At 49.5% G+C, this 25256-nt stretch overlaps 1 protein-coding gene across 1 annotated transcript in view; it reads right to left on the reverse strand.

Moving 5' to 3' along the window:
* Window positions 1-696: 696 nt before the first annotated feature.
* LOC144611299 (extracellular serine/threonine protein kinase FAM20C-like) overlaps window positions 697-25256 on the reverse strand; it is a 53396-nt gene continuing 28836 nt past the window's right edge. Inside the window, exons 6-10 of the mRNA XM_078430340.1 lie at window positions 23974-24154; window positions 21454-21563; window positions 13071-13152; window positions 2883-2942; window positions 697-1122 (exon numbers count right to left, since the gene is read on the reverse strand). Of these exons, the coding sequence (XP_078286466.1) occupies window positions 876-1122; window positions 2883-2942; window positions 13071-13152; window positions 21454-21563; window positions 23974-24154 (680 nt within the window). The 3' untranslated portion in view covers window positions 697-875. The remainder of the gene's footprint in view (window positions 1123-2882; window positions 2943-13070; window positions 13153-21453; window positions 21564-23973; window positions 24155-25256) is intronic.

The following is a 25256-nucleotide window of genomic DNA, read 5'->3' on the forward strand; positions in this document are numbered from 1 at the left end:
TGGTGGTGCTGGCTCGAAGGGCCGAATGGCCACCTCCTGCACCTATTGTCTATTGTGTACCGAGGTACAGTGAAAAGCATTTGTGGCGTGCTATCCAATCAGCAGAAAGACAATACATGATTACAATCGTGCCATTTACAGTGTACAGTTACATGATAAGGGAATAACGTTTAGTGCAAGGTGAAGCCAGCACAGTCAAGGGGTCACCAGTGAGGTAGATAGTAGTTCAGGACAGCTCTCGGGGTGGATGGAGCGCAGGAGATCATGTACAGCAACATGCGGTGCTGGCTCGAAGGGCCGAATGGCCTCCTCCTTATGGGCGGCACGGTGGCGCAGCGGTAGAGTTGCTACCTTACAGCGAATGCAGCGCCGGAGACTCGGGTTCGACCCCGACTACGGGCGCCGTTTGTACGGAGTTTGTACGTTCTCCCCGTGACCTGCGTGGGTTTTCTCCAAGATCTTCGGTTTCCTCCCACACTCCAAAGACGTACAGGTTTGTAGGTTAATTGGCTTAGTAAATGTAAAAATTGTCCCTAGTGTGTGTAGGATAGTGTTAGTGTGCGGGGATCGCTGGTCGGCGCGGACTCGGTGGGCCGAAGGGCCTGTTTCCGCGCTGTATCTCTAAATCTAAAATCTAGGAAATCCTGCACCTATTTTCTATGCAACTTTACTGCAAGAATCTAACATCAGCTGTCGAAACGGCAAAGAAAACCTTTATTTAAAGAGGTAAATAAATCAGCCCATCCTCAAACGACTCGCAGAGTCCTTGAGTTTATGGAGCATTTACAAGGTGAAGGTCGCTGCTTACGGCCGTCTGACCCGTCGTTGACCGAGGGCTGCTGGCACAGACAGGCCCCTGGGCCAGTCAACCCTGCTCACCTCCGCTGAGCGTCCGGCCCGGGCTTCGTGTCGTTCTGCAGCACGCTGTCCTCGCCGTGTTTGTCGATGCAGTCCGCGGCGGCCTGCAGCACGGTGTGCAGCCTGCGGTCGAGGGCGGCGAGGTGAGGCTCAGCAAGGATGGGGGAGAGAGGGTCGCTCCTCAGTGACTCCCGCATCACGTCGCCCAGCCTGAAGGCCTCGCCGGCCAGGAGCCGCAGTCGAAGGAAGGTGCTCCTCTTCATCCTGTGAACGAGGGCAAAACAATAACATGACGTGCAAAACCGTAGCAGGACTGGACAAGCAAGATATAAGAAAATAACTGCAGATGCTGGTACAAATCGATTTATTCACAAAATGCTGGAGAGACTCAGCAAGTTAAGCAGCATCTCGGGAGAGAAGGAATGGGTGGCGTTTCGGGTCGAGACCCTTCTTCAGACTGAAATGGACCATAAATGGACAAGCTAGACGCAGGAAAAAATGCTCCCAATGTTGGGGGGGTCCAGAACCAGGGGCCACACACAGTCTAAGAAGAAAGGGGAGGCCATTTCAAACTGAGGTGAGAAAAAAACCCTTTTCACCCAGAGAGTTGTGAATTTGTGGAATTCTCTGCCACAGAAGGCAGTGGAGGCCAAATCACTGGATGGATTTAAGAGAGAGTTAGTTAGAGCTCTAGGGGCTAGTGGAATCAAGGGATATGGGGAGAAGGCAGGCACGGGTTACTGATTGTGGATGATCAGCCATGATCACAATGAATGGTGGTGCTGGCTCGAAGGGCCAAATGGCCTCCTCCTGCACCTATTGTCTATGTTTCTAAAACAAAAACCCATCACAGAAACTCGGCTCGGCATGGAACCACATCTGCCTCCAGCCATAGTGTGAGGTTTAGGGCAGAGGCAACTGGAGGTGGATTGGGGGCGGTGGAGGGAGAGGGGGTGAGGAGCTCTGTCGTGTACAAGACGGGTCTGTGAGAAGATCGGGGCAATGATCATGAGGAGTTAGATAGAGCTCTAGGGGCTAGCGGAATCAAGGGATATGGGGAGAAGGCAGGCACGGGTTACTGATTGTGGATGATCAGCCATGATCACAATGAATGGTGGTGCTGGCTCGAAGGGCCAAATGGCCTCCTCCTGCACCTATTTTCCATGTTTCTGTGAGGAGTGGGGGCAATTGGCATTTGAGAGGCTTTTACATCGGCGTGTGAAACTGGAGGGATATGTGTCATGTACAGACAGATGAGGTCAGCTTAAGTTGGCATCATGTTTGGCACAAGCATTGCGGGCCGAAGGGTCCAGTTGTGTGCTGTACTGGTGTAACCTCCAGTTGACTGGGAGTGATTGAGGGGCAGGCCATGGGCATTATCATGCAGGCAATGGCCAATGTGTAGGAAGGAACTGACTGCAGATGCACTGGAGATGGACACAAAAAAGCTGGAGTAACTCAGCGGGTCAGGCAACATCTCTGGAGAAAAGGAACAGGTGACGTTTGTGGGTCGAGACCCTTCTTCAGACTGAGAGTCAGAGGAGAGGGAAACTGGAGGTACGAAAAGGTATCAGGGAAACCACAGGTATGAAATGGTCTCCCTCTCGAAGGGAGACACAAAATGCTGGAGTAACTCAGCAGGTCGGGCAGCATCTCGGGAGAGAAGCAATGGGTCGAGACCCTTCTTAAGTCTGAAGAAGGGTCTCGACCCATTCCTTCTCTCCCGAGATGCTGCCCGACCCGCTGAGTTACTCCAGCATTTTGTGTCTCCCTTCGATTTAAACCGGCATCTGCAGTTCATTCCTAGACACTAGTCTCCGTCTCTCCCCTGACTCTCAGACTGAAGAAGGGTCTCGACCTATTCCTTTTCTCCAGGCCACAGCGAGTTTGGTCACAGTGTCATGCATCTGTGTCGGGTGCAGGTAACCTTAGTACGTGGCTGCTGCCCCCTGGGCTTCAGCTGCTGGACCGGAGGTGCTGCAGCTCAGCAGAGAATGGGTGGGAGGCGTGGGCGTGAGACTTACCTGCAGCATTGATGGAGAGGAGCCAGGATCGACACCTCGTCCCGAGAGTGCCTTCCAAACCTTGTGAACAAAAGCAGTCAACAGATGCATCATAGATCCTCACCTCCTAAAGCCGACTATGCACCAGCCATCAATCTCCGTGGCTAAAGGCATTGGCTACAGCAAAACCGCGGCAGGACTCCTGCAGTTATACTGAAGACACGTGCTCCTGAGCTTGCCGTTCCCTTGGCCAGGCTGCTCCAGAACAGCTGCCACGCTGGCTTCTACCCGACAATGTTTAAACGTTTGTAGGAAAACAAAACCGCAGACGCTGGTAAAAATCGAAGGTAGACACAAGATGCTAGAGTAACTCAGCGGGTCAGGCAGCATCTCGGGAGAGAAACATAGAAACATAGAAAATAGGTGCAGGAGTAGGCCATTCGGCCCTTCGAGCCCGCACCACCATTCAATATGATCATGGCTGATCATCCAGCTCAGTATCCCGTACCTGCCTTCTCTCCATACCCCCTGACCCCTTTAGCCACAAGGGCCACATCTAACTCCCTCTTAAATATAGCCAATGAACTGGCCTCAACTACCTTCTGTGGCAGAGAATTCCACAGATTCACCACTCTCTGTGTGAAAAAAAAGTTCTCATCTCGGTCCTAAAAGGCTTCCCCCTTATCCTTAAACTGTGACCCCTTGTTCTGGACTTCCCCAACATCGGGAACAAGAAGGAATGGGTGACGTTTCGGGTCGAGACCCTTCTTCAGACTGATGTCAGGGGAGGGGGCGGGACAGAGATAGAATGTAATCGGAGGCAGGAAGACTAGTGGGAGAACTGGGAAGGGGGAGGGGGATAGAGAGGGAAAGCAGGGACTATCTGAAGTTAGAGAAGTCAATGTTCATACCGCTGGGGTGTAAACTACCCAAGTGAAATATGAGGTGTTGTTCCTCCACATTAAAATTACGCTGGTGTGTAATATACACTGGAATTTAGAAGGATGAGAGGGGATCTTATCGAAACGTATAAGATTATTAAGGGGTTGGACACGTTAGAGGCAGGAAACATGTTTCCAATGTTGGGGGAGTCCAGAACCAGGGGCCACTGTTTAAGAATAAGGGGTTGGCCATTTAGAACGGAGATGAGGAAAAACATTTTCAGTCGGAGAGTTGTAAATCTGTGGAATTCTCTCCCTCAGAAGGCAGTGGAGGCCAATTCTCTGAATGCATTCAAGAGAGAGCTAGATAGAGCTCTTAAGGATAGCGGAGTCAGAGGGTATGGGGAGAAGGCAGGAACGGGGTACTGATTGAGAACGATCAGCCATGATCACATTGAATGGCGGTGCTGGCACAAAGGGCCGAATGGCCGACTCCTGCACCTATTGTCTATTGTCTATTGTCTATATACACTCAGGACAAATCTAACGCAGTCAATTACCACCCACCAGTCTACTCTCGATCATCAGCAGCTCGATAGGACTTTGATGAGGCCACATTTGGAGTGTGGAATGCAGTTCTGATCGCCCTGTTACATGAACGATGAGGAAGCTCATTTAATTTAGTTTAGAGATACAGCGCGGAAACAGGCAGCATCTCTGGAGAGAAGGAATGGGTGATGTTTCGGGTCGAGACCCGGAAGGGTCTCGACCCGAAACGTCACCCATTCCTTCATCTCCAGAGATGAAAGTGGTTCCAGAAAGTGGTTTGCTTAGAGTCACAGGGAACAGAAACAGGCCTTTCGGCCAAACTCATCTAATCCAACCAAGATGTCCCATCTAAGGTAGTCCCATTTGCCCAAGTTTGGTCCATTTCCCTCTAAACCCTCTTTTAAATGTTGTTAGTGTACCTGCCTAAAACTCCCTCCTCTGTGGCAGCTCCTTCCCTATACCCACCATCTTCGGAGTGAAAATAAATTACCCCTCAGGTTCCTATTAAATCTTTCTCCTCTCACCTCAGACCAATGTCCTCTGGTCCTTGATTGCCCGGCCCTGGGTAAAAGACTGCCAATTCCCTTCATGATTTTTTATATCTCCTTCGGTATAAGGAGTTAATAATAATATTCGTCCCACACCGGGGAAATTTACAGTGTTACAGCAGCAAAGTGGATCGCAAGAGAGCAAGAGATCATTCATTATAAATAAAAGATACATAAACTGTCATCAGTTTTCTGTGTGTTCTTAGCTGTTATTGTTGACTCGTCTGCTGGGAGCAGTGCTGGTTGTGCAGTCTCACAGCAGCGGGAAGGAAGGACCTCCTATATCTCTCCTTCACGCACTTGGGGTGAAAGAGTCTGTCACTGAAGGAGCTACTCAGTGCAGTGACAGTGTCCTGCATGGGGTGGGAGTCGTTGTCCAGCAGCGATGTTAGCTTTGCCATCATCCTCCTCTCTCCCACCACCTGCATTGTCGAGGGGGCAACCCAGGACAGAGCTGGCCTTCCTGACCAGCTTGTCGAGTCTCTTCCCTTCCGCCGCTGAGATGCTGCTGCTCCAGCAGACCACTCGATAGAAGATGGCCGATGCAACCACCGTGTTGTAGAAGGTCCTTAGGAGTGCCCCCTGCACTCCAAAGGACCAGAGTCTCCTTAGCAGATAAAGTCTGCACCCCTTAGCCTTCTGCGCTCCAAGGAATGACGTTTTAGTTTGCCCAGCCTCTCCCTATAGCTCAGGCCCCTTGAGTCCAGGCAACATCCTTGTAAATCTTCTTTGAACTCTTTCCTACAGCAGTCAATCTGAACCTGAACCTTAATTCTTAATTCCAAACAATACAATAAATTGACTATAGAAGGTAGACACAAAATGCTGGAGTAACTCAGCGGGTCAGGCAGCATGTCGGGAGAGAAGGAATGGGTGACGTTTTGGGTCGAGACCCTTCTTCAGACTGATGTCAGGGTGAAGAAGGGCCAATCTGAAGAAGGGTCTCGTTCAGTTTAGTTTAGAGATAGAGCGTGGAAACAGGCCCTTCGGCCCACCGAGTCCGAAGAAGGGTCTCGACCCGAAACGTCACCCATTCCTTCTCTCCCGAGATGCTACCTGACCCGCTGAGTTACTCCAGCATTTTGTGCCTACCTTCGATTTAAACCAGCATCTGCAGTTTTTTTCCAACACAAATAAATTGACCATGGTGGACTGGGAAGCTATATTAAAAGGTTTGGCAGTAAACCAGCAATGCTTAACATTTAAAGAACTAATACAAAGTTTATAATAGATTTATATCCCTTTGAGGCACAAAAACCAACTGGAAAATTTAAAGATAGATTTAGGTGAAAAGAAAAGCTTACAGTATTTCCAGAAAAAGCACTAAACCTGGAGATTAGGAAAAAATCTAGAGGCTGCAGAGGAGAAACAATAAATTGATAAGGGAAAGGAAATATGGGAACAAACCAGCAAGAATGATTAAAAACGCTATAAAAGCTTCAATAGATACGTTAAAAAGTAGAACATCCAAATTTAGTGCTGGTTCCTTTCAGGCTGAGACTGAGAAAACATACTGGGAAATAAAGAGATTATCAGCCATGATCACATTGAATGGCGGTGCTGGCTCGAAGGGCTGAATGGCCTACTCCTGCACCTATTGTATATTGTATATTGTCTATTGTTAAGGGTCCTGCCATTAGCTGTGTACTTTCCTTTTATATCTGATTGCCTAAAGAGCAACACCTCACTCTTGCCCGGGCACTTTCCCCTGCAACCGCAGGGGATACAACACCTGTCCCTTTACCTCCCCCAGGTGAGACAGAGGTTCACCTGCACCTCCTCCAACCTCATCTATTGTATCCGCTGTTCCAGATGTCAACTTCTCTACATAGGCGAGACCAAACGCAGGCTCGGCGATCGTTTTGCTCAACACCTTCGCTCAGTCCGCCTTAACCAACCTGATCTCCCGGTGGCTGAGCACTTCAACTCCCCCTCCCACTCCCAGTCTGACCTTTCTGTCCTGGGCCTCCTCCAGTGCCATAGTGAGGCCCACCGGAAATTGGAGGAAAAGCACCTCATATTTCGCTTGGGCAGCTTGCAGCCCAGCGGTATGAACATTGACTTCTCCAACTTTAGATAGTTCCTCTGTCCCTCTCTTCCCCTCTCCCTTTCCAGTTCTCCCACTGTCTTCCTGTCTCCACCTATATCCTTTCTTTGTCCCGCCCCCCTGACATCAGTCTGAAGAAGGGCCTCGACCCGAAACGTCACCCATTCCTTCTCTCCTGAGATGCTGCCTGACCTGCTGAGTTACTCCAGCATTTAGTGATCCCTCACTCTTGGACAGATGTAACTCCATTGCCCAGATTAGACACTATAGGGGTCGAATATATCCTTTTACTCATCCCTTTATTGGAGACCCTCGGACTATCTTTAATCGGCATTTGCTGGACTTTATCTTGCACTAAATGTTATTCCTTTATCGTGTATCTGTACAGTTTCGATTGTAATCATGTATAGTCTTTTCGCTGTCTGGTTTAGCACACAACATCAGCTTTTCACTGTACACGGGACAATAAACTAAACTACACTAAACTAAGGTAGACACAAAATGCTGGAGTAACTCAATGGGACAGGCAGCATCTCGGGAGAGAAGGAATGGGTGACGTTTCTGGTCGAGACCCTTCTTCAGACTGAAGCAAAGATACTAGAGGAGCAAGATGGACCACTCCGTCTAAGTTACCTGTACTGAAGTGTAGTACGCAAAGGAGCCATTTTAGTAAGCAAAACCCGCCTCTCGCAGTGTAATCAGTGTTTTGGGGGAACAGTATGTGTGATGATACCATTAAAATGCAGAATATATCTCATCTATCAATTCACAGATTGTTGTTATTTTTCTTTTTAAATGTTTCTGCAAGTTTCTGCCGACTAAAATGGTGCCGTGACGTACTACGGTTTTTAGGGTCGAGTGGTCTATCTTGCTCTGCTCTATTATCTTTGGTCTGAAGAAGGGTCTTGACCCGAAATGTCACCCATTCCTTCTCTCCCCAGAGACGCTGCCCCTTGACTACCGTCCAGTGTCACTCACTTGTATGGCGAGCAAGCAATTGGAAGGCAAAGGTCGACTTTAACATAACATATAACATATAACAACTACAGCATGGAAACAGGCCTGTCCGGCCCTACCAGTCCACGCCGACCATTCTCCCTGACCTAGTCTCATCTACCTGCACTCAGACCATAACCCTCTAATCCCCTCTCATCCATATACCTATCCAATTTACTCTTAAATAATAAAATCGAGCCAGCCTCCACCACTTCCACCGGAAGCCCATTCCATACAGCCACAACCCTCTGAGTAAAGAAGTTCCCCCTCATGTTACCCCTAAACCTTTGTCCCTCAATTCTGAAGCTATGTCCCCTAGTTGGAATCTTCCCCACTCTCAAAGGGAAAAGCCTACCCACGTCAACTCTGTCCGTCCCTCTCAAAATTTTAAAAACCTCTATCAAGTCCCCCCTCAACCTTCTACGCTCCAAAGAATAAAGACCCAACCTGTTCAACCTCTCTCTGTAGCCTAAGTGCTGAAACCCAGGCAACATTCTAGTAAATCTCCTCTGTACCCTCTCCATTTTGTCGACATCCTTCCTATAATTTGGCGACCAGAACTGCACACCATACTCCAGATTCGGCCTCACCAATGCCCTGTACAATTTCAACATTACATCCCAACTTCTATACTCGATGCTCTGATTTATAAAGGCAAGCATACCAAACGCCTTCTTCACCACCCTATCCACATGAGATTCCACCTTCAGGGAACAATGCACAGTTATTCCCAGATCCCTCTGTTCCACTGCATTCCTCAATTCCCTACCATTTACCCTGTACGTCCTATTTTGATTTGTCCTACCAAAATGCAGCACCTCACACTTATCAGCATTAAACTCCATCTGCCATCTTTCAGCCCACCCTTCCAAAAGGCCAAGTCTCTCTGTAGACTTTGAAAATCTACCTCACTATCAACTACTCCACCTATCTTAGTATCATCTGCATATTTACTAATCCAATTTGCCACACCATCATCCAGATCATTAATGTAAATGACAAACAACAGTGGACCCAACACAGATCCTTGGGGCACTCCACTAGACACTGGCCTCCAACCTGACATACAATTGTCAACCGTTACCCTCTGGTATCTCCCATTCAGCCATTGTTGAATCCATCTTGCAACCTCACTATTAATACCCAACGATTTAACCTTCTTAATCAACCTTCCATGTGGAACCTTGTCAAATGCCTTACAGAAGTCCATATAGACAACATCCACAGCCTTGCCCTTATCAATTTCCCTGGTAACCTCTTCAAAAAATTCAAAAACATTATGGGGCATCTGGAGAGATCCTCACTTCTCTGTGACAGGCAGCACGGGTTTAGGAGAGGACGATCCTGTGAAACTCAGCTAGCTGGACTGGTTAATGACCTAGCCCAGGTTTTGGATGCAAAGGGCCAAGTCGACCTTGGCATTATGGATTTCAGTAAAGCTTTTGATGTGGTGCCCCACCAACGCATGTTAGCAAAACTTGACCATCTTGGCATCCCAGGTCCTATCAAGAAATGGATCGGAAACTTTCTAACCAAACGACACCAGAAGGTATTAAAGGCCTGTCCCACTTAGGCGATTTTTTTGGCGACTGTCAAAGTCGTAGCAGATCGCCGAACTGTTCTTTTACCCGACGACAATGACCACGACAATACCGAGTCAGGTCGAGATTACAGCGTCTTCTGAAAAAGTGGTTCAGTGGATGTTTGTGAAAAGTGTGTGGGCATTCTTTGAAAATGTAAGGGAGATGCATATCTGGTTTCTGGGTTGCATATCTGGGTTGGGAGCCCATTTTAAATGTAATGGCTGATGGCCAAAAACATCGCGAAAATTCACACGCTGTCAATGCTTCTCCGGCATCCTAATTTTCGCTGAAATCACTGACAAGTCGGTAAGTACTTAAGAGTTTTGAACTATAACATCTTGTATGGGTTACTTAAAAACCAAGCTTCACTGTAACAAGGAATAAACCGGATTTACTTCCAGTTTATTAATAGCTGCATTAAAAAAAAAAAATGTAAAAGTGGTTCAGTGGATTCTTGTGAAAAGTGTGTGGGCATTCTTTGAAAATGTACGGGGGATGCATATCTGGTTTCTGGGTTGCATATCTGGGTTGGGAGCCCATTTTAAATGTAATGGCTGAGGCCAAAAACATTGCGAAAATTCCTACGTTTATCTGACCGTCAAACTGTCGCCTCCAATCTACCTGTCAAATGTCCTGACGGTAAATAAATTAGTTAAACACAAGCATTTTATGGTATTTTGTAATGACTCTACTTATTTTAATATTATGTGCTTCTAAATGCATCTTAAGAGAACCTATCAAACCTGGGGACAGCGTGCGACAGCGACCGCAATAAGCTACGATACCTGGCGACAAGCCAGCTGTCGCCGAGACATTTCATATCATATCATATCATATATATACAGCCGGAAACAGGCCTTTTCGGCCCACCAAGTCCTTGCCGCCCAGCGATCCCCGCACATTAACACCATCCTACACCCACTAGGGACAATTTTTACATTTACCCAGCCAATTAACCTACATACCTGTACGTCTTTGGAGTGTGGGAGGAAACCGAAGATCTCGGAGAAAACCCACGCAGGTCACGGGGAGAACGTACAAACTCCTTACAGTGCAGCACCCATAGTCAGGATCGAACCTATGTCTCCGGCGCTGCATTCGCTGTAAAGCAGCAACTCTACCGCTGCGCTACCGCTTCAAACCGTTTGATTTCTCAGCGACACACTGAGATCCACTACGATCTTTGCAAGACTCCTCACGATCATGCCCGCGACACCCCGGCGAACTGTCGGCGACAGCCTAGTCGCCGGCAGTCGCCTCAAAATCGCCTAAGTGGGGCAGGCCCTTTTAGTCGTCGGTCGATCTTCATCCAGATGTCCAGTGTCTTCAGGAGTACCCCAGTACTCCTGGGCCCTGGCCTTTCTAACCTACTTAAATGACCTTTCAACATGTGTAACATCTGAGGTGAGATTATGCGCAGATGATCTGATTCTCTACAGACCCACACACTCTCTGAATGACTGCGATACCCTTCAACAAGACATCAATTCACTCTGCAAGTGGGAATCTTCGTGGCAGATGAAATTCAACAAATCCAAGTGCTATGTCATGAGAATGATCCACAAGAAGAATTTTCATCATTGTCTAGCACTTCGTGGGAAACTCTGCACTCCAGGGGGTACAACATCACCCCTATTTGGGTATCGAACTGTCAGACAACCTCAGCTGGGCAAAACATATTAACCAAGCTATCTCAAGCTCAAACAAAATCCTTGGTCTCCTGGAAATTTCTGGAACTGTACAAAATCCACAAAGGACATTGCTTACTAAACACTAGCACGTCCAAGACTGGAATACCGTAGTGCCATCTCTACCAAGCGACCCACATTAACAACCTTGAGAAGGTCCGGAGACAAGCTGCCAGGTTTGTAACCGGTGACTATAGAACGACCAGTAGTGTCACAGAAATGCTTCATGAACTCCCAATGGGACACCCTCCAAAGATGACGTATAATAACCAGTCTACAAAGAAACCCACTCACTAGCTCCATCCATCGTTCATACAGTCGGAACAACGGACCAAGAACCCGACTAAACCAATCCTTGAATTATAGAAACATAGAAACATAGGTGCAGGAGGAGGCCATTCAGCCCTTCGAGCCAGCACCGCCATTCATTGTAATCATGGCTGATCATCCACAATCAATACCGCGTCCCCATATCCCTTGATTCCACTAGCCCCTAGAACTCAATCTAACTCTCTCTTAAATCCATCCAGTGATTTGGCCAACACTGCCCTCTGTGGCAGAGAATTCCACAAATTCACAACTCTTTGGGTGAAAAAGTTTTTTCTCACCTCAGTTTTAAATGGCCTCCCCTTTATTCTAAGACTGTGGCCCCTGGTTCTGGACTCGCCCAACATTGGGAACATTTTTCCTGCATCTAGCTTGTCCAGTCCTTTTATAATTTTATATGTTTCTATAAGATCCCCTCTCATCCTTCTAAAATCCAGTGAATACAAGCCTAGTCTTTTCAATCTTTCTTCATATGACAGTCCCGCCATCCCAGGGATCAATCTCGTGAACCTCAATTATAAGGATGTCCTTCCTCAAATTAGGAGACCAAACCTGTACACAATACTCCAGATGTGGTCTCACCAGGGCCCTGTACAACTGCAGTATAACCATCCAGACCAACAAAGACTGTTTCAGCTACTCGCTGTAACCCAGAACCATCGGGCGGCACGGTGGCGCAGCGGTAGAGTTGCTGCCTTACAGCGAGTGCAGCGCCGGAGGCTCAGGTTCGATCCTGACTACGGGCGCTGTCTGTACGGAGTTTGTACGTTCTCCCCGTAACCTGCGTGGGTTTTCTCCGAGATCTTCGGTTTCCTCCCACACTCCAAAGACGTACAGGTATGTAGGATAATTGGCTTGGCAAAATGTAAAAATTGTCCCTAGGGTGTAGGATAGTGCGCGGGGATCGCTGGGCGGCGCGGACCCGGTGGGCCGAAGGGCCTGTTTCCGCGCTGTATCTCTAAATCTAAATCTAAATCCCTGTTTGGAATCCTTTGCCACCGCACATAAAATCTGCTGCTGATAGTAAATCTTTTAAACTGTTGCTTGCAAACACTAAATTTTAAATCTGCAACTGTATGCATGAGGGACTGCACGTTTATAGGCTGGTGCAGTATCAACAAGACAAGACAAGACTGCCTGACCCGCTGAGTTACTCCAGCATTTTGTGTCTCCCTTCGATTTAAACCAGCAACTGCAATTTTATTTTAACTCTTTTATTTTATGTAAACTAAACTAAAATCTACTCATTCCTTACTCCTTTCTTGCTGAATCTTGCCCCGTTAATGATAGTTTCCCTTATTTGCTTTTTATTATTATTAGCTTTTTATTATTTAATAATTATATTATTATTATTAAATAATAAAAAGCTAATAATAGCTAATAATTAGCTTTTTATTATAATAATAATAATTATTATTAAATAATAAAAAGCTAATAATTATTAGCTAATAAAAAGCTAAATAATAAAAAGCTAATAATAATAAAAAGCAAATAAGTGGAACTATCAGTAACGGAGCAAGATTCAGCAAGGAATTAATAATAATAATTATTATTATTTATTATTAGCTTTTTCCATTAATGGTCACTTACCCTCGGCCATTATCTAAGTGCAGGAGGAAGGTGTCATTACCAAACTTCTGGAAGGTTTCATAGTGATGCCGGTCCAGGTTACCTGTAGGAAGAACGACTGGTATGAGTTCAAACGGTTTTGGCCCAAGTTCTTCCACTGCATGAGCACTGCTTGACTAACTAGGCTTGCCCCACAGCTCGGCATTGGAGGAAGGACATTCTTGCCATTGAGGGCGTGCAACGTAGGCTCACCAGGTTAATTCCCGGAATGGCGGGACTGTCGTATGTTGAAATAATTTTTAGATTTTTAGATTTTAGATTTAGAGATACAGCGCGGAACAGGCCCTTCGGCCCACCGAGTCCGCGCCGCCCAGCGATTCCCGCACACTAACACTATCCTACACACACGAGGGACAATTTTTACATTTACCCAGTCAATTAACCTACAAATCTGTACGTCTTTGGAGAATGGAGCGACTGGGCTTGTGTACACCGGAATTTAGAAGGATGAGAGGGGATCTTATTGAAACATAATATTGTTAAGGGATTGGACACGCTAGAGGCAGGAAACACGTTCCCGATGTTGGGGGAGTCCAGAACCACGGGGCCACAGTTTAAGAATAAGTGGTAGGCCATTTAGAACGGAGATGAGGAGGAACTTTTTCACCCAGAGAGTTGTGAATCTGTGGAATTCTCTGCCACAGAGGGCAGTGGAGGCCAATTCTCTGGATGCTTTCAAGAGAGTTAAGGGCCTTGTCCCACTTAGGTGATTTTAAGGCGACTGCTGGCGACTAGGCTGTCGCCGACAGTTCGCCGGGGTGTCGCGGACATGATCGTGAGGAGTCTTCAAAGAATCGTAGTGGATCTCGGCGCGTCGCTGAGAAATCAACCGGAGTGACATTTCTCTGCGACAGCTGGCTTGTCGCCAGGTATCGTAGCTTATTGCGGGCGCTGTCGCACGCTGGCCCCAGGTTTGCAAGGTTGGTCGCCGGTACTGAGGACGGATGAATTTCATTGCAGACTACCAACGTCAACCGGACACAGGTACCGGGATCAGGAGAAGACAAGGTCGGACAGGAACTGTCAAAACGCATTTTGACAGCTGACAGACGTGCAGCTGCAACGGCCAGGTGTGGATTGTGGGCGGTGCTGTCAAAGGGGGGCATACACCTGTACAAGCTGACAGCGATTATGCAGACTCCGCCCACAATCCACACCTGGCTGTTGCAGCTGCTTTTCAGTGGACGGGTTTAGACCACAGGTGTCAGGCTCGGAGGTGCCATTGACGTGTGAAATGATCTGGACGGACCTTGCTGTCCTTATGGTCAGGTGTGCATACCCCCTACAAACAGCATAGCAGTAAAACTCCGTTTATCTTTGTGTTAGTAGTGTCTGTCTTTGTGTGAGCTTTGGCCTTTAGTAGTAAACTCCGTTATCTTTGTGTTAGTAGTGTCTGTCTTTGTGTGAGCTTTAATAATCTATGTTTATCTTTGTGTTACCAGTCTGCCTTTGTGTGAGCTTTGGCCTTTAGTAGTAGACTACGTTTATCTTTGTGTTAGTAGTGTCTGTCTTTGTGTGAGCTTTAATAATCTATGTTTATCTTTGTGTTACCAGTCTGCCTTTGTGTGAGCTTTGGCCTTTAGTAGTAGACTACGTTTATCTTTGTGTTAGTAGTGTCTGTCTTTGTGTGAGCTTTAATAATCTATGTTTATCTTTGTGTTACTAGTCTGTCTTTGTGTGAGCTTTGGCCTTTAGTAGTAAACTACGTTTATCTTCGTGTTAGTAGTGTCTGTCTTTGTATGAGCTTTGGCCTTTAGTAGTAAACTCCATTTATCTTTGTGTTAGTAGTGTCTGTCTTTGTATGAGCTTTGGCCTTTAGTAATAATCTATGGCGAGTCCGAAACTTGTTGGTTGTAGAAGAAGTTTATTGCAACCGCAATATTCGAATACAGAGTTAAACAACAAGGTAAAGGACAACCATCACAAAACTTACTGTCTTCCTTGAAGACTTCGCCGAACTAACTAAATCGGGCGCCAAACGCGCACATGACATCGCTGGCCAATCAGCGATGTCACTCCCTGGACCAATCCCCATGGTCGCGTTCCCACGTGACCTCGCTGGCCAATCCGAGGGTTCGACGACCTGGACCATTCTCTATGGTCGCTACATGACCCCCCCCAGAACCCGAGGTGCGGAACCTAGCAGGGAGCCGGATTTCGCGACCATAACGAGTACGGAGAGGGACAGCCTGAACTACAGGAGCCGGGGGTTCCGGACTCGGCGGAACAGCCGGAACGGGAGGTTCTGGAGGAACTACCGGAACGGGGGGTCCTGGAGGAACTGCCGGAACGGGGGGTCCTGTAGGAACTGTCGGAACGGGGGGTCCTGGACTGAGCGGAACTAACGGAGGTCTGCCTCTCCTAGGGGTTTGACCGACCAGGACGGGTTGATCCGGATCCAAATGGGCAGGTTTGAGCTGGGACACCGAGACGAGCTCACTCTTGCCGCCCATGTCTAAGGTGAAGGTAGCCGTTCCCTTACGCAAAACCCGGAACGACCCTTGATAGACCCTCTGCAACGGGGCGCGATGGGCATCTTTACGCAGAAAAACAAACTCACAGTGCTTCAGGGAAGACGGTTCATGTACCATGGGACACCCATGACGTGAAGTCGGAACTGGAGCCAGGGAGCCCACCCGTTCCCGGAGAGATGCTAACACTGATGGGACTGCAGGCAGCTGGTCTGAAGGGTCCGGAAACAGATCTCCGGGTACTCGAAGTGTCGAGCCATATACTAGCTCTGCGGACGACGCACCGAGATCTAGCTTAGGAGCAGTCCGGATGCCCAAAAGAACCCAAGGGAGTTGGTCTACCCAGTCCGGGCCTTCAAGCCTTGCACTGAGGGACGCCTTAAGTTGGCGGTGGAACCTTTCTACGAGTCCATTTGCCTGGGGGTGATATGCAGTCGTGGGTTGTAACTTGGACCCGTACAGCTCTGCCAGCGCGGCCCAGAGGGACGAAGTGAACTGTGGCCCTCTGTCAGTGGTAATAACTGCCGGGACCCCGAAACGAGCTACCCAATGAAGGGCCAAAGTCCTAGCACAAGACGCTGACGAAATATCAAACAATGGGAAAGCCTCTGGCCAACGGGTGAACCGATCCACCACCGTGAGGAGGTGGGTGTAGCCCCGGGAGGAAGGCAAAGGCCCGACCAAATCCACGTGGATGTGGAAAAAACGAACAGCCGGGACCTCGAAATCCTGTACGGGGGGCTGGACGTGGCGCTGGACTTTAGCGGTCTGACAGGGCACGCAGGAACGTGCCCACCCCGCTACCTGTTTCCGCAGGCCATGCCAGACAAACCTCGCTGCTACCAAGGCCGAGGTGGAGCGGATGGACGGGTGCGCCAGCCCATGAATGGCATCAAAAACCCGGCGCTGAAGGGAGGGCGGTACTATCGGTCTGGGACGGGGAAGAGAAACATCGCACCAGACTTTCGTGCCCTCCGACCCACAAGCTACCTGGGCCAACTTCAATCCCGAAGTGGTGGACCGGTAAGCCGAAACGGTATCCGCTAGGAGCTGTGCCTCCGCAAGCTCCTGGGGATCCACTTCGCAGTCCACCGCCGAAATAGGGGGAAAAGCAGGTCTAGACAGGGCGTCAGCAACGGCATTAAGCTTACCCGCGACATGACGGACATCGGTGGTAAATTCGGAGATAGCAGTCAGGTGCCGCTGCTGGCGGGCCGACCATGGGTCAGACAATTTCAAAAAAGCAAATGTTAATGGCTTGTGGTCCGTAAATGCCACAAATGGGCGGCCCTCGAGGAAGTACCTGAAATGACGAACAGCTAAATAGAGAGCCAGAAGCTCTCGGTCAAATGCGCTATACTTCAGCTCGGCCGAATTTAGTTGCCGGCTGAAAAACGCTAAAGGCTGCCAACGGCCACCGACCTGCTGCTCCAGAACCCCGCCCACCGCCACGTCAGAGGCGTCAACCGTCAGGGCCGTGGGGGCGGAGGGGCTCGGATGGACCAACATGGTGGCGTCTGCCAAGGCTGCCTTAGCTGCTGTAAAAGCCGACTCTGCGGCCGGGGACCACAACAACTCTACCGGATTCCCTGCCAGGCATTGGAAAAGCGGGCGCATGACTCGCGCAGCTGCCGGAACGAACCTATGGTAGAAATTAACCATGCCGACGAACTCCTGTAGCCCTTTTACTGTGGTGGGCCTGGGAAATGCCCGGATAGCCTCCACCTTCTCAGGCAAAGGGGAGGCGCCGGCAGGGGTAATTCTGTGCCCTAGAAAATCAAGAGCAGGAAGGCCGAATTGACATTTGGAGGGTTGGATAATGAGCCCGTGGTCTTGGAGCCGCTGGAACACGGTCCGCAAATGGGCCTGGTGTTCCTGCACTGAGGGGCTGGCGACCAGGATGTCGTCTAAATAAATAAACAAAAAGGGTAAACCCCGGCCCACGCGGTCCTTCAGTCGCTGGAAAGCCTGTGCCGCGTTCTTTAAACCGAAAGGCATACGCAACCATTCAAACAACCCGAACGGAGTAATTGTTGCAGTTTTCTGTATGTCCTCCGGTCGCACCAGAATCTGGTGGTATCCTCGCACCAAATCGATTTTGGAAAACACCACCGCTCCTTCCAGCCCAGATGAAAAGTCCTGTAGGTGCGGTATGGGGTAGCGATCAGCCGTGGTGACAGCATTGAGACGCCGATAATCGCCACATGGTCTCCACCCCCCAGATGCCTTGGAGACCATGTGTAACGGCGAGGCCCACGGGCTGTCAGACTGACGGACAATTCCCATTTCCTCCATCTTCCTGAACTCCACCCTTGCCACCACCAGTTTGTCTGGCGGTAGTCTCCTGGCCCGAGCGAAAACGGGAGGGCCTTCGGTGCGGATGTGATGGACCACACCGTGCTTAGCCGAAGGCGTGTCAAAACGCTGGACGAGCAGCTCTGGAAACTCTGCCAGAATCGCAGCATACGAGTCGGGGGCCGCGACGACGGCCTGGACAGTAGGGCTGGGCGAGGAGGCGATTGTCGGAGCGACGTGCTCATCTTCGGCGGAGGGTCGGAGGTCGTTACCGCGGACATCAGGAACCAGTGAAAAAGCCCAGAGAAAATCTGCGCCCAGGATCGCTTGTTTGACGTCGGCTATGATGAATGGCCATTCGTACGTGCGGAGGCCTAACACAAGGGACATCTTCCGTGTACCGAAAGTGCGAATTGGGCTGCCATTAACCGCGATGAGGGTGGGACCTGTCTTACCCGATCTGGTTTCGAGGTCGGTCGGCGGCACTATGCTGACGATGGCTCCCGTGTCTACCAAAAATTCTGTGTCCGTGAATCGATCATGGACATAGAGGCGCCGGTTCTGGCCAATCGTAACTGCCCCTATGTACGACCGGCCGAGGCATTTCCCGCGAAGGTACAAGGCAAACGGCAGTTGCGGGATTCGTTACCTCATCGTAGGTGATAATAGCACCAGCCGCGCTTGTGCGGATCTTTTTGGCGGGCTTTCGGAGAATTGGCGGGAGACGTGGCGCCATCTTGCCGTCGCTGTGGCGTGGTCACTGGTGTCGAGACTTTGTTGATCGAACCACTTGCCTTGTTTTTTGCCGCTATGAGCGCGTCCGCTTTCGCTGCATATGCTTCGGGGTCCTTAAAAGAACAATCCGTGAGCAGCAGTCGGACATCCTCGGGAAGTTTCTCGCGGAATGCCTGTTCGAACATAGGACAATCCGTATGCTCACCGGCTAGCATCATCATTTCGGCCATGAGGACGGAAGGCAGTTGGTCTCCAAGATCCGGTAGGTGCAGAAGTTTTGCCGCACCACCCTGCTTATTAAACCCGAAGGTTCGCAGTAATACCTTCTTCATGGCCTCGTACTTGTTTTCCGCAGGTGGATTCACGATGAACCGCATCACGCGCTTGGTTGTGTCCGGCGATAGAGCGCTGACGAGGTAGTAGTACATCGTGGATTCGTCCGACACCTTCTTTATATGAAATTGAGCCTCGGTGTGGATAAACCAAGCTTGCAGTGCGTGCGTCCAAAACAACGGAAGATGAACGCTTGCCGCGCTTGACTCCGGTGTGCCCGGCGCGGTCATCGTCAACGAGGCGTCGGGTTCCTGCTCAGTCGGTGATCGTCCAGATCACGTCGGGGTCACCAATATGGCGAGTCCGAAACTTGTTGGTTGTAGAAGAAGTTTATTGCAACCGCAATATTCGAATACAGAGTTAAACAACAAGGTAAAGGACAACCATCACAAAACTTACTGTCTTCCTTGAAGACTTCGCCGAACTAACTAAATCGGGCGCCAAACGCGCACATGACATCGCTGGCCAATCAGCGATGTCACTCCCTGGACCAATCCCCATGGTCGCGTTCCCACGTGACCTCTCTGGCCAATCCGAGGGTTCGACGACCTGGACCATTCTCTATGGTCGCTACAAATCTACGTTTATCTTTGTGTTAGTATTGTCTGTCTGTGTGTGAGTTTTGGACTTTAATAAACGTAGTGAAATGCCTGTGTATGTGTTTGACTCATTGATCTAAATAAATGAATGAAAAGTGTTCTGTCAGCATTTGATTTTAATGGTCAAAATGAATGCGACTAGAATCTTTGAATGAGATGTCATGATAAAGTACTTAGAAATTCAATAAATTCCAACACCTATTTTTTAAATAAATTCCAACACCAAAATCAACTTTATTCAAAAACAATATATTCCTATGAAAGATGGATTACTGCATGCCAAAATCTTTTTTTTTCAAACGAATGCAAAATATACACTGGAATATAGAAGGATGAGAGGGGATCTTATCGAAACATATAAGATTATTAAGGGGTTGGACACGTTAGAGGCAGGAAACATGTTCCCAATGTTGGGGGAGTCCAGAACCAGGGGCCACAGTTTAAGAATAAGAGGTAGGCCATTTAGAACGGAGATGAGGAACAACTTTTTTCTGTGGAATTCTCTGCCTCAGAAGGCAGTGGAGGCCAATTCTCTGAATGCATTCAAGAGAGAGCTAGATAGAGCTCTTAAGGATAGCGGAGTCAGGGGGTATGGGGAGAAGGCAGGAACGGGGTACTGATTGTGAATGATCTGCCATGATCACATTGAATGGTGGTGCTGGCTCAAAGGGCCGAATGGCCCCTTCCTGCACCTATTGTCTATTGCTTATTGTGTACTGAGGTACAGTGAATCTCAATCAGTACCCCGTTCAGCACAGACAAAGTGGGCCGAAGGGCCTGTTCCTGTGCAGTACTGCTCAATGTTCTAATGTCTAATGTTCTAATTTTTACGGTAAGACCAAAACTGTACACAATACTCTTGGTGTGGTTTCAAACTTCCAAATTTGATAATTAAGCCCTCTCAAAATAAGACAAGTTGAGGCCAGTTCATTGACTATATTTAAGAGGGAGTTAGATGTGGCCCTTGTGGCTAAAGGGATCAGGGGGTATGGAGAGAAGGCAGGTACCGGATACTGAGTTGGATGATCAGCCATGATCATATTGAATGGCGGTGCAAGCTCGAAGGGTCGAATGGCCTACTCCTGCACCTATTTTCTATGTTTCTATGTTTCTATGTTTCTAAACGCCTTCTTCACCACCCTATCCACATGAGATTCCACCTTCAGGGAACAATGCACAGTTATTCCCAGATCCCTCTGTTCCACTGCATTCCTCAATTCCCTACCATTTACCCTGTACGTCCTATTTTGATTTGTCCTACCAAAATGCAGCACCTCACACTTATCAGCATTAAACTCCATCTGCCATCTTTCAGCCCACCCTTCCAAAAGGCCCAAGTCTCTCTGTAGACTTTGAAAATCTACTTCATTATTAACTACACCACCTATCTTAGTATCAGCTGCATACTTACTAATCCAATTTGCCACACCATCATCCAGATCATTAATGTAAATGACAAACAACAGTGGACCCACACGTACATCCACTCTCACTCCCTGCTCTGCCCTCTCCTCTCCTTTGCCTTGCCCGGCCTTCCACTCCACCCTCCCCTGTCCTGCCATTCCCAATATCCGCCGTGCCCTTCCATGTCTCCATCCTGACTTGCCCGGCGGAACCGGCTCACACCACCACCACCACTGGCGGCACGGTGGCGCAGCGGTAGAGTTGCCGCCTTACAGCGAATGCAGCGCCGGAGACCCGGGTTCCATCCCGACTACGGGCGCCGTCTGTACGGAGTTTGTACGTTCTCCCCGTGACCTGCGTGGGTTTTCTCCGAGATCTTCAGTTTGGGATTCGAACCCACGCCCCCGAAGAGACTGGAGCCTTAATCCAGCGCCTTAGACCGCTCGGCCACGCTACCGGCTGTATATCTAAACACAACTGCCAAGGCACACAGGAATAGTTTCTCACCCATCAGGAAGTCCAGGATGGTCATGTCCATCAGGTCGACCAGCCGGGTCCCAGTGTTGTATGGCTCCATCTTTTTAACCTTATCGCAGTACCGGGGATTCACTTCCCACCTGCAGTAGACAGAGAGTGAGGACTCGGGAGAGCAGCGGGTGTGACTGATAGCGACAGAGGGGGAGAGTGGGATGGAATTCTTTGCCACAGAAGGCCGTGGAGGCCAAGTCAGCGGATGTTTTTAAGGCGTAGATCGATAGATTCTTGATTAGTGCAGCAGTCAGAGGTTATGGGCAGAAGGCGGGAGAATGGGGTTAGGAGGGAGAGATGATTGAATGGTGGAGTAGACCTGATGGGCCGAATGGCCCCATTCTGCTCCTATCACTTGTGACCTAAAGAGAGAGGTGTTGGGAAAAGGTTGTCGTGATGTGAGGAGGCCGGGGTTAGAGGGGCAGAGCAGGGTACGGGGTGCCCTTGGACTGAAAGATCAAGGAGGGGTGAGGGGAACAAGTTGAGGGTGTGAGGAGAGGCAGAGGGGAAGAGGGAACCACATGGAGAAGGCAGTGGCAAGTTGAAGCGTGGCGGAGGGAACGAGTGAAGGCGTTGGGGGGAGTGAGCTTTGCAATGGTCTTTTAATATAAATGGACTAGTACGGGTGTCAGGGGTTGTGGGGAGAAGGCAGGAGAATGGGGTTAGGTGGGGGAGAGAGATCAGCCATGATTGAATGACGGAGTAGACTCGATGGCCCAATTCTGCTCCTATCACTTATGAATCTGTAATCTCAGCTGAGTGGCTGGAGCTGTGTGAGTGTATAAAAAGGAAAGCAGGAGAAACCGCCGTGGCTTTTCACTGTGGCTTGTGGAGTCGGGCTGTGTCGGGCATGGGTTGCGGGGAGTGAGGGGACTTTATGGAAGAGGGTTTTGTGGCACCTCTGATCGTTGGTTAGACAGAGTGACGTTGTTAGACTCACTGAGGCAGCCCTGAGCTGCCAGACGGTGGAGCCTTGCGTTGGCCTGAGCACCAGGGGGCTCTCTGAGGTAGCCAACACCACGCTCGAGGAGTGGAGGTCGGGACAGTGGGCCTCAGACACATCGAGGAGGCCGGGACAGTGGGCCTCAGACAAGTCGAGGAGGTCGGGACAGTGGGCTTCAGACACGTCGAGGAGCGGCAAAATGTGTACGAAAGGACTGCAGATGCTGGTTTAAATCGAAGGTCAACACAAAATCCTGGAGTAACTCAGTGGGACAGACAGCATCTAGGGAGAGAAGGAATGGGTGACGTTTTGGGTCGAGACCCTTCTTCAGACTGATGCCAGGGGAAGGGGCTGTGAATTGGGCACCTGTATGTTCCTGTGTTCCCCAAATTTTTGCACATCCCCAATCCTTTCCACGTCTTGTTAATTTCATGTTTCATCTATATACTAAAACTCTCGTTTGTTTGTTTGTTTGTTTGTTCCTGAACTACAGCCAAAACGGTACACGATAGCGCGACAATTTTAGGCCCACCTTACTCACCATCGTCCCTTTGGTGCTAATGGAAGAAGTTTCATTGAAATCGGTGTTATATATTTAAAGTTATTCACATTTTAAAGTTTAAATCTATCTCCTAGGGAGGGAGGGGGGAGGAAAGAGGATAAGGGGGGTCAAAGGGAATGGAGTGGAGGGGGGAGGGGAAGGGGGGAGGGAAGGGGGGGAGGGGAAGGGGGAGGGGGAGGGGAAGGGGGAGGGGGAGGGAGGGGAAGGGGAAGGGGAGGGGGGAGGAGGCGGGGAAGGGGGGAGGAGGGGGGGAGAGGGGAGGGGGGGAGGAGAAGGAGAGGGTGCTGCACCAATGCAGGAGAGGTTTGGGCCCAACAGGTCCACTTGGTCTAGTGTTAGATAGAGCTTTAGGGGCTAGCGGAATCAAGGGATATGGGGAGAAGGCAGGCATGGGTTACTGATTGTGGATGATCAGCCATGATCGCTATGAATGGCGGTGCTGGCTCGAAGGGCCAAATGGCCTCCTCCTGCACCTATTTTCTATGTTTCTACGTAGACTGTTGGCAGATCAATTTCCCTCCTGGGATAAATAAAGTTCTATCGTATGGTATCGTATGATATGGAATCGTAGCCTGGGGTTGGACAGGTTAGATGCAGGAAGATTGTTCCCGATGTTGGGGAAGTCCAGAACAAGGGGTCACAGTTTAAGGATAAAAAGAAGTCTTTTAGGACCGAGATGAGAAGGTTTTTTTTCACACAGAGAGAGGTGAATCTGTGGAATTCTCTGCCACAGAAGGTAGTTGATGCCAGTTCATTGGCTATATTTAAGAGGGAGTTAGATGTGGCCCTTGTAGCTAAAGGGATCAGGGGGTATGGAGAGAAGGCAGGTACGGGATACTGAGTTGGATGATCAGCCATGATCATATTGAATGGCGGTGCAGGCTCGAAGGGCCGAATGGCCTACTCCTACACCTATTTTCTATGTTTCTATGTTTCTATGCATGGTATGGTATGTTATCATATCGTATCGTATGGTATCGTGTCGTGCACTCACTTGGCCTTCTTGGTCTTGTGGTAGGACCGTTTCCAAGGGTTCCTCCAGGACAGGCGTCTGGCCAGAGTAACGTCAGGCAGGTAGGCAGCCATGGAGCCCTCCATCATCTCGGGCTTCCCACACAGAGGGTGCTCCATGTTGCAGTAGTAGGAGCAGCCGCCATAGAAACAAACGTTGTTCACTGAGAGAGAAAGAAGACAGTGGCTGTCCAAAACCACGTGCTGGCCCCCATCTCCAACTCGCCTTCCCTGAAGGATCTACCTAGTCTGGGCCCCCCTCTCTCCCACTCAGACCACTCCTGACCCCCAGTCTCCCCCCGCACCCCAGCCGCCCAAATCATATCCATTACATTTCCTGCATGGCTACAAGCGCAGACACGGTGGTGCAGTGGTAGAGTTGCTGCCTCACAGCGCCGGAGACCCGGGTTCGATCCTGACTACGGGCGCCGTCTGTACGGAGTTTGTACGTTCTCCCCGTGACCTGCGTGGGTTTTCTCCGAGATCTTCGGTTTCCTCCCACACTCCAAAGACGAACAGGTATGTAGGTTAATTGGCTGGGTATAAATGAAGAATTGTCCCTAGTGTGTGTAGGATAGTGTTAGTGTGCGGGGATCGCTGGTCGGCGCGGACCCGATGGGCCGAAGGGCCTGTTTCCGCGCTGTATCTCTAAACTAAACTAAACTAAACTATAATGTCCTCATCGTTCTGCAGTGAACCAATGCAGAGTATTCATTTAGAAACCTTTTCCACTGCCGTGCATGTAAGTGCACTCTCGATTGCCCTCCATTTGCCCTCTCTCCCTCTCTCTCTCCACATACCTCCCTCATCACGGGCATCGGCAGAGTTGCTGCCTCACAGCGCCAGGGACCCGGGTTCGATCCGGACCACGGGTGCTGTCTGTACGGAGGTTGTACGTTCTCCCCGTGACCTGCGTGGTTTTTCTTCGGGTGCCCTGGTTTCGTCCCACACTCCAAAGACATACAGGTTTGTTGGTTAATTGGCTTGGAGAATTGTAAATTGTCCCTAGTGTGTGTAGGATAGTGTCAGTGTGCGGTTTCTCCTCAATCTTTCACTCTCCACATCTCTCTCACAGACTGACTCTTTCTTCACACAGATCCCTCTCTCTCCCCTCTCCCTCACTCCTCTCCCTCCCTCACTTGCCATCTCTCTTCGCATCCCTCTCTCACAAAACCTTCACTCTCTTTTGACACACCATCTCTTCCCGTCAAAAAAAAACATCGGCCTCTATCGCCATTTGGCAGTGTCATCACAGCAGGGAATAAA

The sequence above is a fragment of the Rhinoraja longicauda genome, chromosome 40 (assembly GCF_053455715.1).
Source record: "Rhinoraja longicauda isolate Sanriku21f chromosome 40, sRhiLon1.1, whole genome shotgun sequence".
Taxonomy (NCBI): domain Eukaryota; kingdom Metazoa; phylum Chordata; class Chondrichthyes; order Rajiformes; family Arhynchobatidae; genus Rhinoraja; species Rhinoraja longicauda.